At 36.6% G+C, this 19516-nt stretch overlaps 1 protein-coding gene across 3 annotated transcripts in view; it reads right to left on the bottom strand.

Moving 5' to 3' along the window:
- ADGRB3 (adhesion G protein-coupled receptor B3) overlaps window positions 1-19516 on the bottom strand; it is a 716821-nt gene that overhangs the window by 384830 nt on the left and 312475 nt on the right. For all 3 annotated transcript variants that reach the window (XM_075202577.1, XM_075202578.1, XM_075202579.1), the window contains 2 exons: window positions 18270-18434; window positions 15684-15848 (listed from right to left, as the gene is read on the bottom strand). In XM_075202577.1, coding sequence (XP_075058678.1) covers window positions 15684-15848; window positions 18270-18434 — 330 coding nt within the window. The remainder of the gene's footprint in view (window positions 1-15683; window positions 15849-18269; window positions 18435-19516) is intronic.

The following is a 19516-nucleotide window of genomic DNA, read 5'->3' as shown; positions in this document are numbered from 1 at the left end:
AATTACTCTGCACATGCCCTGAAAGTGAATGCCCACATATGCACCTTTGAAGACTTCTGCAATTCTGGCCCTTACACCAGCCTGCGTCTGGACAGGGTTCTAACATAGGCGGAGCACAGTAAAGGTATGTAAGTGCAAATACAGCTCTGGAGACCTGCAGAAACAGGCATATACTCCTTTTAGAAGGCGTACCTGGGCAGGGCAGGTGCAAATACATGCTGCTGATGATGATTTAAATAAGGTGCATATGCTGCTGATGCAGAGGCAGATGCATCTCAAGATATTATATAAAACTTGTTTTTTACTTTTCACTGGTCAATTAATAGTAGAAAGATTAAAATCTTTAATATCATGGAGATGGATAGGTGCAGTACAGATTAAATCCATGTGTCACGGCAACATTACTAAGGCTGACAGGAAGCACTTGAAAAAGAAATGACTCAAAGGAGGATACAGAGAAAGTGATATTCTCTGCAAAAAAAAAATATATTGAGTTGAAAAACAATATAATATATCCAGTGATTTTACTGGTGAATATTAAATATGAGTTTGCTAAATTAGGTACACAGTAAGATTTAGAGTTAAATGCATATTTTGCCTGGGAGCAATGAAGGTGTTTGGAGAGGATGGAAGGGCAACCTGGCACTTCAAAAGCAGGATGTGGCCAAATGTTGGGAGATATAAAAGGACAACTGCATGGAGAGTGTTTATGAGATATGCATCACCATGACCTAGGCCCCTGATGCTCATTCACATGATGTGTGACATCATGCAGCGGGAGTTATGATGACACAAATCGTATGATCAGAACCCATCCGTCAAGGCCTGAGGATATAGAAGTCATCATCAAGGTTCTGTCCTGCCCTCTTTAGAAGAAGATCAGGTGGGTTCACAGAGATTGACTTCCTCTCCCGGGACTCTGGGACAACTCCCACAAAATTTGGGATTCTCCTGGACATTCCTGAGAGAGTAGACAGGTATGAGCAAACCCTTTATTTGCATGCAGGGGAACTACTGCCTGCTCTGCCACGCAACACACATACTGCCCAGCCCTATGTTTACACTACATGTTCTCTTCTCTAATCAGGTTGTGAATTTTACATTTCCCCCACAGCAGCACAGATTTGATTATCCAGGTGTAACTTTTGCACCCAGTGGCTGGATTTGCTAAACGTAAAATCATCTCATAAGTGTTTTCTTAATAAGAATCCTGTGTAGTTTACAGTTTATTTATACTAAAATATACAACATTCACAGAAAGGTTGGTTATCACTTTCTGGTATGTAAAGTTTTGCAGAGAACGTTAGTAAACATTCATGCACTTGCCTTAATCATGCTTGATGTGGAGTATCTAAGGTTATGGGGGGTGATGTTATATATTGGATACATTTCTGGATTTGCTATTGGTTGATAAAGTTCCAGATTTATAGAATGAAATGGTATAGATGGAAATGGCATAGTTAGCTCTCAACAGTATATATGTCCTAGTTTTGTGGATTTCAAAATCCAGCTGCATTTCACAAAAGGTAAGGTTATATTATTATTATCTTTTAGTTACATACCTACGTCGGCATATCGGAGGTGGTATAGAAGGCCAAGGCAGCTTATAAGATCCCTGAGGAAAGAAGTATAAAGGGTGAAGAGCAGAGGGACTCTTACCGCTTTACCAGCCAGTCCAGGATGCCTTTGTACATGCGAGACCTGGCATTGACACATGTACAGTGAAACTGGAAGCCTGGACAGGTTTCCAGTTCCACTTTCTACAAAAAAATAAAAGAGTAAAAAACAAAAAAGATTTAAAAAATGTAAAAAATAGAATAATGATTTTATTCTGGTGAGAACTCTCTGCTATCATTCTGTGATGGCCATAGCAGGACAGATGCAGGACAAATCCTTGCCCAAGCTAAGCCTTAGTATTCACTAAGTCCAGGACCTTTGGTAAATAGGGAGAGCCTTTTCTTAAACAGGCCCCTGCAACAGGTTGATGGTTTAGGATAGGGAAACGCGGTCCATATTTAAATTATTTATTTATGTTACACAGTGCACTTTGCATGGACACTTGTCTAATTAAAATGATGAGAACTGATCTATTGCAACTCTAAGCTGGTGCAAAAATCAAGTCCATTTGTGGAGTATGAATTATCCTATACACCTTTTATCTCATTGCAATTATTTTGTATTATAAAACCATTACTTGGGACTGTTAGGTCTCCCATACTCCTATTTATAGCATGCTGGCTAGGCCTGTTTTATTTTTTATATAAATTGTCATGTTGGTTTCCCAATTCTGCATGCAATTCTTTGTTATAAAATCATATAATCTAAAAAAATGACCAATGTTTTCTGATCATAAATATTTTCTGCATTATAAAATATTTTCTGATACTATACTATATATTTGTAAAAGATGCTGCATTTCACAAGTATTTATATACAGAAGTGACTACATAATTGACAAAGGTTTGTCTAAATCCTTTAAGTATTTGCTATATATTTACATTGGTACCCTGTTGGAATTTCCCAATAGCATTGCAACTGTCTATTATTGCTTGTTACAATTCAGCCACATTAGTGAATTGTGTTCCAACACTACCTTACTTTATAAATGTTTGACATTCAAACATTTCAACAATACCTTATATATTTCTGATTCATGTTTGATATTGAAGTTTAAAGCAGCCAAGGTCAGACGACCTGTTTATTAACAACCAATTAGCTCACAGTCTGTCTGCTTCCTATTCTATATGTAACGGGATCTGCCAAGGCCCATTATGTAAGCCAGAAATATTCCTGCCATGTTTTATGGGAGCTATTTTGGAATAAAATAGTTTAAGTGTATCTTTTATGTGCTTGAACTTAGCTGAGAGGTTGGATTGTTTCTGGTGTTTGCAACTGGCCTATGTACACAGCATATTGATGCTATGGAGAGATTGATATGAAAGTTACCAAGTCACTACACAAATAATTACATATACATTACCAATGGTTTCCCTTGTGCTTTCAACAAAGCCTGACCCAACTAAATATCAGTGAATGTTGGCTTCAACACTATTTGACCATGTAAGTTAAATCATATCTAAAACATAACATGCAAAATAGTTAGAACTGAGGTTGACTGAGGACACTTAGAGAGAGATAAATTTTCACAACCCTGAAATGTGACAGGATCGAGCAGCAGCTCTGCACAATTCTTACCAGTCCCACCATGCATGCACTTTAAGAAACTATTTTGCTAACTTCCTTACCTTCTTAACAGTATTTTGGTGGGTGTTCCTCTTCTTAGACACCCACTATATGATATATTTAGCAGGGTCCAAGCACTTACCATGACTTCTTCTGACCAGAGCCGCTTGGTATTATTTGTACCAGAGGAGATCCTACACAGTTGAAATGCTCTGCTTGATCTACCTGCAACTAACCTTTCCCGATGTTATTGGGAAAACCGCTTTACCCAAATTTTAGGATGGGGAGCATCTGCCCCCTGGGTCAGTCCTAAAGTGGGCTATCTTGGGTTGGGTCACTGGGCCACCAGCATTTTTCCTTTAAAATGTTCCTAATAGGCTGCTGAGTCGAGTCTTGTCCCCCCAGGCTAAAATTTGCCAGCCCTCCCCTGATTATAGGTGACAACATCTTTAAGTTAGGGAGCAAGATTAAGACATCAGTATCTCCAGCCCTAACAACCTATTCTGGTGCATATGCCCTGGATTAAAAATCAACAATACTATACGAATTCACAGCAAGAATAGCTGGTCGTTTCAATCACTATCCACACTAATGAAATTATTAACAAACATGCTCAATAAAAACATGATACTGCTTTATGTAACTCAGTATAAGGTATACGTTAAATAAAATTACACTGTTGTGGCTGGACTTATCAGAATAATATCTATTTAAATTCACAGTGCAGGCAGTTTAGCTGCAAGAAGCGTGAAATGGTGGAAAAGGTTAATGAGACAATAGTTGATGAATACATGCAGATCCTGCTCTGTCTATATATTATCACATGTATTAATATTTATATATTCATGACATATTCTGTAAAAACTGGGTACTGGCAGAAGCTACTGAGCCAGGTCTCAGAAAGGGCTGAGAGAGCCAGAGGGAGATTTCATACTGTCCTTGTATCTCATATTAACTATACAGAATTTACTTTTAGAGCTACTGGTGTGAATATATGATTTGAGCTATTTACTGTACTTACCTATGTAGATCCATCAAGTAGACTATTCGATTATTAACAGTCCTTGTACATGGCACACACTAAGCAACTGCAATATGGGATCTTGAATAGTCCACAAGACTATATAGTAAATTCATTTTTAGATTGTTTTCTTAGGTTAAAGGACAGTTTTCCATTAGAATGGATTGCTCCAAAATGCATTGATTTTTTGCCATTATTACAATGCATAGTATTTGCTAAGATTAGAAGGAATATATTGATCTTCCTCCGTGTTTATTAAAATTAATTTATACAAAATAGGATGACAATATGTTTACTTTGAAAAAGTCATCTTCAAGAGAAAATCCAATATACATTAATAAGAGATATTTTTCTTCAACATAACCTGTCACAAACAATATTTCCAATATTAGAATAGCCTTCTTGAATTGTATTAACTAGGTGTATTTCAAGCAGTGTGTAATTTCTATATTTCATACTTGGATATGTGCGAGGTGGCAACACAGAACTGCTCTACATGGGGAATATTAGCTCTTGCAGGACTTTTTAGATTTTTGAGAATCACACACATTAAATAGGTATCTGTAGGACTAAATATATACAAAATACTCCAACTAAAATATATTTACCATAATAGAATAAATGTTGGGAGGGTAGAATGTGTATTACCCTCCTGCAGCTATGTCTTCAGTGTTTACTGCAGTCATTGTCAAGAGGTTACATGTTAGATATGCTACATTATGCAGGATCACCTGTAACAACTCAACAAAAACGAATAATTAGTTACTTTATCTCTGCTTGCTTCACATTTGTGAAACACATTTACTTTGCTTTGTAAACATGACACTGAGGTCGGTTCTACTGCGCTGTATGTGTTCTATAATTTAATAGTGGTAGATGTAGAAACCTTGTTTGTATGTCTTCAGCACTACAGTTTTGCTGCAATCATGCTAAGTATCATGTTGGGAATCTACTGTGATTGCTATATGGGAATTTGTATAGTAACCAGGCAAAGCTGTCAAAATTCTGCACCATAACATACCCCCTTTACATGTAGAGACACAATGCTAAGGTGCATGTACTGGGTTCAGAGCTTGTAGTTGTTTGTAACTACAATATATGGTCAATGCATGGTGGATGTTAACAAGGACTGCAATGTTAGTAAATGGTATAATCTGCTCTGCCTAGATTAGTTGACACTAAAACAAACTCTGTTTTTAAACTTGCCACCAATATAGGCTCTGTACTGCATTGAAAGTCATGAGAGTCTTTCGTTAAATGTTACCATACCACCAGAATGGACTCTACTTGTATACATATTGGCTTAACAATTTATGCAGGTAATCATATTTTAATGCAGTTTTAGGAAATTAATATATATCATAATCTTCACTATCTGGGTAAAATCACACTCACAAAGAAAATGTCCATATTTTGGCTTAATATGTTTAGGACCCTGCCTGACTCTGTTGTTTTTTTTTTTATCCAGCGGTTTAGATCTTATCAGATCTTATCTTATTGTACACAAAGAGGAAACCAATATGCCTTCAAATGAGCTCCGTTCATGTTTAAATTCTAGTTTGCATTATTCTACTCCTATGTCTGAAAATATGACTTTATGACTTACACAGTATCAGGAGGAGAGGAGAACTGTTGATTCGCTGCTTTTTGCAAGCTCTAGTTGTCTTCCCATATAGTGCAGTAGTGTGGAATTGTTATCACTATATAAGTAAATTGCAACTGTGCATTTAGTTCCAACTGTCTTTTGAGAGACATTGGGACCATTTACCAACAGCTAGACATACTTGTGTTCTCTACTTTGGTTTACATGTACATAACTATTCACATTTTCACCAAGCTGAGAAAGGGGACTTGGCTGAAATCATAAATATTATTGATTTCCGCCTCCTCTTAGGGATGTATATTTCAGGTCTATTTGTCTGCCTTGTGGAAATCCGCAAAATCAAGGACACTGTTAAATATATACAAATCTCCACTTCTGACAGTTCAATTTATATATCTTTTCTCAAAAACAAAATATGATTCTTACAGGTCTGTCCTATTGTCCTTTGCACCCATCCTGCTGTGGTTAGATCTGTACATATCTGCCCATCTTAAAATACAAAATTGTCTCAGTGTGCAATATATGTGATTTTACCATGCAAATCCATGCAATCCCCTACAATTATAGCCAGACTGGGGCTGATGCAAAGTTAGCTGCAAAATAGGAGTAAACACTACAGAAAATGAGGTTATTTCTGCCCATGTACAGTGTTGTACACATCTCAAGGTGCATTCACCTCGACACCAGTAGCCTATGCATATGGTTTAAGATACATCCTCATCACAAGCGAGCATTTTCTCCTGCCTTGTAGCAGGCGCAAATCATACGCATACGTGTTTCATCAGATCTGCATGTGTTACATTTGTGTAAACATGCCTTTACTGTATTTGGCCAACCCTTTCCGTGTCCCTCCTTTCCAGGCTCAGGCAGACATAAGTGCCAGAATTGCGCAAGTCTCCAGAAGCGCATATCCTTGCACTAACATTCTGGGTAATCATTGAGCGATTTCACACAATATGCACTACTCTAACTGGCATATGTCACACTGTGCATCAGCCCAACACTCTGCAAGTAACATTTGTGACATCACAGTCAGTGTCGGACTGGGAAATGAAGGGCCCACCGAGGGATACAATAGTAGGGGCCCATCAGAGGGGGTGTGGCCAGCCACTAGAGAGCAATAGCTAAACTACTAGAGGAGGTGTGGCAAGCCCACGAAGGACTGCTAGCAACAAAGTGTAGTATATACAGAATACAGTGTGTATATAAAGAGTACACAGTCTTGACCTGCCCCTTAGATTGGGCAGAACAGTCACCAAAAATCAGGATTGTCCCACTAGAATCAGAACAGTTGGAAGAGCGTCCTGCTCTCTCCTACCTGTTCTTGTCACTTTCACCACCTGTGGCTGCTGGTTTCTTTAGTTGCGGTTTGTCTGGATCCTGGAATGTTGGAGGCCCTATTTGGAAAAAAAAATGGTCACATTTAGAAAATGCCAATCAACCCAGGCATTAAATCAATAGCACCCACGATTAATAATTAGGCCTTTCTCCAGCCGAAATATTAAAATAATAGTATTCCCATTTAATAAATAGATCTATATCTCTCCAACTAAACCCAACATTAAAGTAATAGTATTCCCATTTAATAAATAAACCTATTTCTCTCCCTCCAAACAGCCCCAGCAATAAATTAATATTATTTACATTTAATAAATATACCTGTTTCCCGCAACCATCGTTTGCCATTAAATAATTTATATTCACATTTAATAAATAGACCTCATTCTCCCCAAACTCACCCCCACATTCAATTAAAAGCCCCCAAACCTCCCCATCTTAACTTAATCCCCACTATAAAATTAAATTGCACCACCATCACCCCACAAACAAAAGAGCACCAATTAATTATCCACCATCTACCACACACACTACATTGCCACAAGCCCAATGTGCCATCACACACATTACATTGCCACAAGCCCCATGTACAGGGCCGGATTAAAGGAATGGAGGCCCCTGGGCTAAGGGGGCCTCCATTCCACTGTGAGGTCCCCCCCAGTGAGCCGAGCCGCCCCCAAGACACTTATCTCCTTCTCCTGGCATTACAGTCCTTCCCCGGCGCGCTGTACGCTCTTTACTGAGATCTCGTGAGAGTGAGACTCACGAGATCTCCTCAGTAAGGAGACTACAGCGGGCCGGGGAAGGACCGCAGTGAAAGTGCTCAGCAGCATTGATGGCGCCGGGGGCGCCCCCGACCGATCAATAATGCTGTTGAGCACTTTCAAGGGCCCCTGATACCTGAGGCCCCTGGGCTGTAGCCCAGTTAGCCCTAGGGTTAATCTGGCCCTGCCCATGTACCATCATGCACACATTACTGTGCCCCTTCATCATCCCCGTGCTGTGCCTCCTTATGATCACCACGCTGTGCCCCTTATGATCATACTTTGCCCTCTATGCTACTTTCCCCCCTACACCAGGCCCCCCATCATCGCACTGTGCAATGCTGCTCTCCCCCCTTCATCACTCTGTGTCATGCTGCCCCCATCATCACTCTGTGTCATGCTGCCCCACCCTTCATCACTTTGTGCCTTTCTTCTCCACCCTTCTTCATCACTGTCTGCCATTCTGCTCCCCCCTTCTTCACTTCTTCATCACTCTGTGCCTTTCTACCCCCCTTTCTTCATCACTCTGTGCTTTTCTGCCCCACCTCTCTATGTGCTATGCTGCCTTTCTCCCCTCTAAATCACTTTGTGCCTTTCTGTCCCACCTTCTTCATCACTATGTGCCTTTCTGCCCCCCTCCTTATCACTATGTGCCTTTCTGCCCCACCCCCTCCTTATCACTATGTGCCATGCTGCTTTCCTCCAATCTTCAGCACTCTGTGCCTTTCTGTATCCCCCCTTCTTCATCACTCTGTGTGTTTCTGCCCTGCCTTTTTCATCACTATGTGCCATGCTGCTCTCCTCCCCTCTTCATTACTATGTGCCTTTCTGCTCCCCCCTTCATCATTCTGTCCCTTTCTGCTTTCCTACCCTTGTCTCTGTTTCTTTACTTACCTACCTATTGGCTACTTTCATCTATTTTCTTCTCTTCTCGTCTTCTGACTTCTTTCTTCTTTCTTGCATGCTGGCTCCTCTCTACACTGTTCCTCACTGAATGTCGGACGTGACATGATGACGTCACGCTCTACATTCAATGCGAACGGAACAGGGAGGAGGAAGGAGGGGCATCGGCCCAACAATGAGGTAAGTATTTGTTTTTATTTCATTTTTTAAAAGTACCTGTTCCCCCTCACCAAAGGGGGCGGAGCCGTCAGATGTCGGGGCCTAACGGGGAATACCCTGGCTCCCCGGCAGGCCAGTCTGACCCTGATCACAGCACTTGTGTGTATATAGTGCTGTGCTGTTGTTTGCTAACCGACACACCCTCTCTCTTTATGAGAGCCTGAGGCTTTTTCCCATCTCTTCTTCTTTTGGACATCTGTCTGGTTCTAGGATTCTGATTGATATTTATTTATATTGTGTCATACTAATATTCAATTTCTATACATTTCATTTTGGTTCATTTACATGAACAAAAATATTTCCCTTTTTGAAAATAACAAGCAGTTTCCTAACAAAGGCTCAGCCTCATCATGCTTGCATCTTCATACCATATATACCATATTTTTGTTGTTGATAATGCCAAGCTTCGTCAATGGGAAATCATTTAGGGCTTAGGCAATGACTGCACTTACTTCAAAATTAGAGGAATATTTTTCTATAGTGTAATAATGGGAGTCATGGAAACCCATTTAGAAGAACAATGTCGATCTAATGAACACAATGAACGTGAAGCTTTTCTGTTGAAGGCCTAATGCATGTATATACACTGTTCTTACAAAGACCTCTAACAATAAACATCTAAAAGATGATTCATAGATATGAATACATCTGCATTACTATAGGAGTGTTTGCTGATTAGAAATAAATATAACACAATGTGTAAAACATACTTCAAAGGAAATAGCATATAATTGCTAGCATTGGATTTACCTTTTCATATAGTAACATCCAAGTTTACTTTCCTTTCTATTTGTAATTAATATTATATTGGCAGGCTTTTATATGGTAACTGAACACCCAATACAGTCACAGAACACAAATGAAAAGCACAAACACTAGAGGACCCTGGGAAACTCTTCCCACAATCAGTGGAAAATCATTTAAGCAATTTGAAGGTTTCTCTGTCCCCAACCTTTAAATGTGTAATTTTTAAGTTGCAAATTACAGCATTTGATTTGTATCTTGGTATTAACGAATATGCTGCAGATTTCTTTTTAATTTTATAGTGTTGCTTATAAATGACAATAAAGTAGTATATGTATTTAGTGCCTCTTATAATACAGAAGCCACAATGTAAAAAATAAAACATGCATATACATTGCAAGAGCTGGAGACTTCTATGAATCTGTTATGCTGGCAACAAATATCACAGTAAATGCAGTGTGGATATAATAATGTCATAAAACAAGTTTGACATATGATTTTAATTTAACATACAATTCCATTTGCCACCACATTCGCCCACATCAGTGTGATAGGAGCCTCACATCACAAGCCTTCTCTGTCCAAAGTCTAACTCTCTAATTTACCAACTGTGGATTCTAGTTTGCTTGCCCAGTGTCCCTGCTCACATCAAGCCACTGCCCCTGTCACATGCAGCCCTGTTCTCACTTACATAGTCACATCAGTGGACAGGTCACTCTCACTCACAAGGTCAACACGCTAATCACCTGATGAAGATTTAATACGGTGGTCAGATCCCACAAAAACACACTTTAAAATAATGCAAATAGGCTCTATCAACAGCAACAATACACGAAAGTTCATACAATTTGTGATAATGAGCAGCTACAGTGGAACCTCAATTATCTATGCTTAGATATTGTAGGTGGAGAAATGAAAAGTAGAAATAATTGAGTAAATAAATAATTATACTCTCTATTGTAATGTAATGTTCTTCATCGGAACAACAAAAAAAACAACACGGTTAAGCAAGGTTCCACTGTGTATTTCAGTAAAGATATTGTAGATGGAAAAAATTCTTTAGCCGAGTGATTTTCTAACAAATACCAATTAATTGCAACCATGCATATACAACATAATATAAGTTTGCCCTCAGGAAAACATAAAGCCATCTATCTATTTACAGATGAAGATGGTCTCCTCATCAGTAGAAATTTGATTTGAAGAATCAGGTAGGGAGGTGCACACTCTATGGTGACAACTCAGTACAGCTAAGAAGTCACAAGACCAGGGAGAGAATACCAAGCACATCATGTCAGGATGTATTTGTTGCAGAAACTGCACTTAAATTGTTAAATCTCAGAAGAACTAAGGTCATTACCCGCTGTCATCAAGCTGGAATCCATAACATTCCTGACATTTTAAATTGCTCAGCATTTTTAAACCACCATAACTTCACATATCACAAATGTGATTTATTAACTACAATGGAGAGGCACTTACCACACCAGACAATTATCTCAGGTAGTAACTTAACCTCCCCATTGGTTTTGCAACTGTTACTGTCTAAAGATGATATCATTGACCTTACATTGTGTAACACATGACAATACATTTTAGATCAAGAAAAAATATTCATACAAATACATGATGAATTATTTATAGCACACCCCATTGTTATTATATAATGTTCATCACTATTACACATTCAGTTTTAATTATGTACAGTGCAAAGAACACAGATAAATATCTATGGTATATCAAACCCTAATATACAGTATAAACCCCAGCATACCATAATATTTATCTACATTGTACTACAGCCTATATAATGTTTACTTTGTAACTACTATACTATTGTATATAATATTTTAGCTGCTACTTAGGTAACACAACTACCACCATAATGCAGCATGCTAATATTCCTCTCATGGATGCATTTGTAAAATATTCTGTTAACAGCAGGTGGCAACCTTTGAAAACAAGATTGCAGTCTGCCTCTTCCTTTTTTTTGCTCTTGTTTTTCACATGCAGATGTTTGAAATAGATTTTGAAAAAGAAATCACTACATATTTGCTCTATAGATTAGATAAATATGTATCATTGTAATTATCAATGCAGGAAACCACAAAGGAAACAAGTGTTGCTGGTAACATGTTAACACATTATTTATTCTTCTAAATAGCAGGTGCTTTAATTATATATGTCTCAGTCTTCAAGTCTTACATAATTCCATGTACATCCATCAGTCTGCTTAGTTGTCTCATCTAGCTATCTATCTAGTCTGTCAGTCTTTCTATCTATGTATCTATCTATCTATCTATCTAGTCTGTCAGTCATTTTATCTATGTATCTATCTATATATCTAGTCTGTCAGTCATTATATCTATGTATCTATCTATCTATCTATCTATCTAGTCTGTCAGTCATTCTATCTAGTCTGTCAGTGATTCTATCTATCTATCTATCTATCTATCTATCTATCTATCTAGTCTGTCAGTGATTCTATCTATGTATCTATCTAGTCTGTCAGTCATTCTATCAATGTATCTATCTAGTCTGTCAGTGATTCTATCTATGTATCTATCTATCTATCTAGTCTGTCAGTGATTCTATCTATGTATCTATCTATCTATCTATCTAGTCTGTCAGTGATTCTATCTATGTATCTATCTATCTAGTCTGTCAGTGATTCTATCTATCTATGTATCTATCTATGTATCTATCTATCTAGTCTGTCAGTCATTCTATCTATGTATGTATCTATCTAGCTATCTATCTATCTATCTATCTATCTAGTCTGTCAGTCTTTCTATCTATCTAATCTATCTATCTAGTCTGTCAATCTATCTATCTAGTAGTCTGTCAATCTATTTATCTAGTAGTCTATCTATCTATCTATCTATCTATCTATCTATCTATCTATCTATCTATCAAATCTATCTATCTATCTATCTATCTATCTATCTATCTATCTATCTATCTATCTATCTATCTATCTATCTATCTATCTATCTAGTCAGCCTGTCTATCTATCTATCTATCTATCTATCTATCTATCTATCTATCTATCTATCTATCTATCTATCTATCTATCTATCCTGTCAGCCTGTCTGTCTATCTATCTATCTATCTATCTATCTATCTATCTATCTATCTATCTATCTATCTATCTATCTATCTATCTAGTCTGTCAGTCTTTCTATCAGTCTATTTATCAGTAGAAGTGTATTCACACAGACCTAATCATCTGTTTAAAATTCAAAAATTCAAATATAAATAATAATAAATAAGTCAACACTAATGTTTGGGAAACATTGACCACAGCCATTATTTAAACAAATTATGGAGAGCATGATGGTGAAAATTATAATTAATCACATTTACATATCACCCAGGCCAAACACTCCAGCTGTGACAATAATAGTAGAGGACAATAGAGAAAATTAGAATTGGAACACTATTCTGACTAAATTAAAACAAGCATAAAAGGTGAAACTTCACTGTGCCAAGCAAGATAACCTAAATATAACTATCCACATGTTTAAAACTACATTTAAAATAATAAACAAAGTAACATAGAATCTGACAACAGACAATAACCATTTGACACATATAGTCGGTTTAATTTTTAGCCTCAATCCTAATGGATCCTTAGCTGTCTTTCATATTTATAATAACCTTATGCCCACCCCACATATGTTTATCTTTCCCTACTGTGTCAGTCTCTACCATCTCTGTCGGGAGGTTATTCCACCTACCCTTTCCTCAGATCTCCCACCTATTACCTTTCATTCATGTCTGTTTTTTAACACTGTTTTTCCTCTAAAGAATGCTCTCCTATCCATTCTCTGCTCCAAGCACGTTTAGTCTTTCCTGGTAGGTTTTGTGATTTAGACAATATAAACCATTTTACTTGCCCTTCTTTGCACAATCTCTAATTTATGTCCATTTTTTCCTTTGGAGTTATGGCCTCCATTAGTGAACATGGTGTTCTAGGTGTGATCTCACAAATGATCTTTACAGCGGTATCACCACCTTTCTCTTTCTTAAAGATTATTGGAGAATAAATGTATAAATGGTGTGTTCAAATGTGTACTTATTATATTTTGAAATCTTCATATAGTATACAATGAAATCTTCATTCATAGGGGGAATTTAATTCCGCACAGAATACTGCCGCAAAAAACCTATTACCGTTGATACGGTAATATTAACCCTGCTTTCTGCTCACGGCTCAGGGAGCCATGAGCAAAAAGCCGGCGTTAAAACTGCCATATTAACGGTAACTATGTGCACTCTTACCATAATATTGGTAATAGTGCGCAGGACAGGTTACTTTTTACAAAACCGCAGCCAATTGAATTCCCCCCATATATTCATATTTCCAATACACGTGTGCAATAATGTAACACAATCTAATTATATTATTCCTATAGTGAATCCACATATAAGGATAAGGGATCCTTGTGAAATTAAGGCTTATTAGACTTTTTCTTTTTTTATCAGCCTTATGATTTGTGCAAGTTATGAGTATCTTATTCCCCCGTAGCACTCTTATGCACATATTATTCTTCCTTCTGATAAGAGTACCTCTGTATACCTCTATTTTTTAAACATTTTTATGTGAGCGTCATAAATTTAATTCCATTTGTAATAAATATTTTTATGAGAAACAATATCATGCTAGAGTCTCGTGCCTTTTCTTACATATTTTTTGGGTACAGTATGGAGTATAATTCTGAGATTAAGTGTTTCTGATGTAATCCTTTGGAGAAGATTCTTTAAAGAAACCATTACAGGCTCACTCTCAAGATATTTTCTAGAAATTGTGTGACCATAAGAGCGCCACGGGTGAATAGAGTACTCATCCCTTGCACAAATCATAAGACTGATAAAAAAAGAAAAAGTCTAGTAAGCCTTCATTTCATAAGGATACCTTCTTCTTATATTTGGATTCACTATATGAATAATATTATTAGATTTTGTTATATTATTGGACTGTGTTGTGGTTTTTTGTCTTTTTTTACATGTGTATGGGAAATATGAATCTATGAAAGAAGATTTCATTATATACTGTATGAAGATTTCAAAATATAATAAGTACATGTTTGAACACATCATTTATGTTTTAAGGTAAGACTGGGACTGAATCGTCTCTAAGAAACCTTTGTATGTTAAATTAATAGATGTGTGAATCATCTAATTAGATTGATCTGGTTGCTTGTTTGATTGGAGCACTAATAGTACTTCATATATTGAATTTACATCTCTCTTTTTCTGTTAACTTTTCCTCTTCCAACACGACCTGGCATTCAACTGGCCTCCCCCATTGCTTTGTTCCATTGTTTGGCTAACTTTGTGTCTCCAGAAACAATGACTCCTACATCCCTTTCTTCCTCAGCAGTTGATATTTCAGTGCCATTTTTACTTTATTCATTCTTTGATAATTTAAATCTAAGTGCGTGATTTGCAGTCAACAGCAAATGAAATGCATTTTCTTATTATGTGTGTAACAGGGTCTTTTTATTAGCTGTCATGATGAAACTGCTACTACAGCTGCTCAAACAGTTATGTTTCATCACAGATATTCAACACCCACCTTAATACATAATATAATGACAAGGGTATTAAAAGTTCCAAGGAGTTCCAAAGCAAATAAAGGAGCAAGGCCATAGTGTGCGTATACAGGCCACACCATTGTGAGATGACTTCTAATATCAGTAATAATTTATAGTAGTGAGAGAAGTATTCCATATAAAATACATTTAAGCAAGGATTCCAAAACATACAGTGTATACATTACATATATAATGCAATATAATACATACAATTAACACTACTTATATATTATGCATTTAATCTTCTCAAAGGTGTTTTACACAAGTAATATGTATCAATGTTTTATTTATTTTCATTTCTTACTTACCAGGACATCTCTGCTCACTGCATCTTCTAACATCTTCACCGGATCCTTCACATTGCTGACCAGTAATAGTAGCTCCCTGGCAACTTCTTGTTCTTTTCTCCCAGCCACCGTCACATGACCTGGAACAACCAGTCCAGGGACCCCATGGGTTCCACTGACCATTAGCTGTGTGCAAGAAAGTGTCAGAAACACGATAAGTACGACTCCCTTGTGTTCCAGGATAGTCTTATGGTATGTGGGGATGGGGGAAATGTTATTTTCCTAGAATGTGGGTCAGGAGAATGATAAGCCTTGTGTCAAGTGATTACTGCTATGTGTATTGTGCAGAAGAACTTGAAATTATAGCAGGACTGGAGTGCAGATGGTTTGATTGTAGTGATCAGTTATCCATAATTAGCATCAGCTGTATCTCACTGCTAAAGTCTCAACCTTGTTTTTCCTACCTACCATATTTTATATTGTAGCTTACTCTGTAATTCAGTGGACCCCTAAGCTTTGCTGTGCCCGAGGTCTTTTCTGCATACCTCTTGTCTTAGCTTTGCTGCACAATCACACAAGACTTACACAGTGTTGAGAAATGAGCAAAGTGGCAAGATAGCATCCAAGGATAAAATGTTAACTGCAAAAAGTAAGATATCCTGTTGTGTGCAAAAAGAAAATAATTGCAAATACTTTGCAGTCATTTTTGTAGGAAACATGTTTTTTTATATTGCATCAAACTTTAACCACACGTCATTTTTTTTTATTATTATTTTGTCCTCTTCATATTTTGTACTCTTTCCTTATGTTAATTCCTAGTAATTTCAAGCCCCTTCCTTGTATTTCTCCACCTCTTCACTGCTACTATCCAACTTGCAAACGCCTATTTTAATTTATTATCACTGACACATATGTGAATAGGATTAGTGTGATCAGGATTAGTGTAAGGTAGGGTAAAGGGAGCAAAATTAAGCTTTAGAAAAAGGCAAACACATTATATTGCTCAAATATAATTCTTTGTACAAATGTAGAAAAGCATCATAGCTACTCACGTCTTGTTAGACTCAACTAGACTAGATTTACTATAAATAAATAAATAAATAAATAAGAATGTGTTGTGCTACAATAGTCCAGATTCATGATTTCAAATTAGAAATGAATGTAATAAATGGATGAAATCAAGATTAATCTAGATGGATCATTTGATGTTCACCATGTGCTTTGGTTTATCCTAAATTGACCCAAAACTGACATTTAATGAAAAAACATTTCACTAAGGTTTAGGTAAAATATTTTCACATATAGGGGCATATAGGGGCAGATTTAAATCCGTAGGAGCCTTGCTCGAGGTTCCGTAGCGGAATGTTCGGGGTTAAAATCTTCAATTCCTACAGAATCTCATGCTTAGTTGAATCAGCCCCCATAATGTCAAAGTTTTAATGATTAATTAAAAAGGATCAATGGTAAATATTGCTGATATTTTCTAATATACTATTAATATCCTATCAGATTAACACATAAATACAATGTAAACAATATGATGCACTGGAAGCATCAACTTCAAATTACAGTTTACATTGATTATCTTATATTAAATTAAGTCATAATGACTATTGATTTATAATACCATGTTAGCATATGTGTAGTTAAATGGTAATATTTAAGATACAATTTAACCATATATGCATTGTTAACGTATGTAAAATAATGCACAATTCAATGTACAGCATTATAAGCTGCCAATTTTATGCTATCAAGAAAATGTGATACGACCTTTGACAAGAGTACAGTGCTAAGAAATGCATGTGCTAATTTGAACATCAGTACTAGCAGCCATTGATGGCCAAAGGGGAACAACAGTTCCGGGGATCTTACTAATTATTAGCAAAAACAAATCTCTGGAGTCCAACCTAGCTGACTTTTAATAAGCCTTGTAAACCTAAGAAGGGGAAGAATACATGTTGTAATTATTTATAGTCAGGTCAGATTAAAACAGGTTGCTTAAAGGTCAACTGTAATGGTGATATCAGTCTTAAAATGTGCAAGATTTTTTATTTATTTTTGCCAATTTAGTTTCCCAATATTAAAATGCATGTGAACACCAGGAACATAATTAATTACCCTTATAATGACCCTCAAAATGGGGTTATATCCTTTATAATTATGTAAACAGATATATGACAACACCATAAAGTAAGCATGCTGTTCATGTAAATGATAATGTTCAGTCAGAAAACCATAATAGCTTACAACCGTAAACCACCAGAGGAGGCCCCATTTAATAAAATAATTGCAGAAAGATGAAAGAAGCTATTACATCTAATTTGGTACTAAATGAATACAGTTTAATATTTATCACAGATTACTTTCTATGCTGTCCTCATTTTTCACCTTTTCAGTAATATCAAAATGTTTCAACATATTAAAATTGATGGTATCATTCTAGCTATAAAAACACAATAGCGAGTGGTATAGAAAACTATTAAAGTGATATATTTCTGCAATGTTATTCTCTTTACGCCCATAAAAACTACACAAGATAATATATAGGATTTCACAGCATTCTCCAAAGTCATATCATAGATTAAATGGTGTCCAAATATTTACCCGTGCACTCCTGATTATGACACTCTCTTGTTTCACTATAAGGTCCTTTGCAGTCAGAGCCACCATGGGACGCTGGCGTGCACTCTCTCTGTCTTTTCTGTGTACCATTAGAACATGTCACTGAGCATTGGCTCCAAGAGCTCCACTCCTGCCATAGGCCATCAACTGAAAAGGAACAGGCAAACATAGAAAGCAGTGAATTTAACAACTGACACTTCATGACGGTAATAGTGCACGCGCCGTCTTACTTTAGGCAGTAACGCCAACAATTGAATATGCCCATAGCTGTCTGACAGCAGGGGAAATGTTCGGACTAAAGGCTAGTTCATTGACCGATTTTGAAAAGTTTCCACCATGGTGTGATAATTTTGTGCATATTATGCAACAACCAATCATACATAATGCTAAAAAACAATTGATTCAGTCATATTGGCTATCGTGAATGTGCAACATTTCATACAAAAAAGTCTGCTCCATCTGTAATTAATTTCATAACGTGTGGATAATGTGAGGTTATTTCAATGGCATTCGCAACATTCGCATCTCTGATTTTCTATTCCATGCATATTTATCTTTGTATAAAAATTAATGTGAATACGTCTTCATACTGAACTGAAGACAGTCTCCATTCATTTCAGCAGCTTGTAACACCCTTTGCAGTTAGGAATCAAGTTAATATGTCTACAGATAACAACAGTACTTTAAGAAAATTAGGTAGAAAATTGCTTTTTTATCTTGTTTGCTTTCTCATGGACAATAAAATCTTTTCCTTTCTCATGTTTCCAAGATAGTGCCATCATGAAAAAGTATACAGTATAAAGGATATGCTATTTTATATTTGTTCTTTTTGAGAATGTGGGTCGTAAAACGGGGTTTCTATTCTGCTATCGCTCATTTTAAACCTGGATAATTGCCTGCAATAGAAGATTATAAAAGAACACTGTAACTAGTGTATAGCAGTAAAACACAAAAGGGCATTGCTGCCGAACTGTCATTGCCTAAGTTACAAATACATTGAATGTTTTTCTTCCTCATAAATGTTATTGGTACTATGTGTCATTTCAATATAGCTTTAGAACAGGTGCAAAAATTTTTATGGTGTAAAAAAAATAATGCATTTCTTCATTACTTTTGCTGGAAATGAAGTGAGTGCATCTGGTATTTTTTAACCTAAAATAAAATTCGGAAGCTATTACCACATGTTGATGTCTTAATCCATCCTCTGTAGGACCGACTGATATATGGCC

This window comes from Mixophyes fleayi, chromosome 3, assembly GCF_038048845.1.
Source record: "Mixophyes fleayi isolate aMixFle1 chromosome 3, aMixFle1.hap1, whole genome shotgun sequence".
NCBI classification, from domain to species: Eukaryota; Metazoa; Chordata; class Amphibia; order Anura; family Limnodynastidae; genus Mixophyes; species Mixophyes fleayi.
The sequence above is the reverse complement of the archived record's forward strand: the minus strand, read 5'-3'. Positions and strand labels throughout refer to the sequence as shown.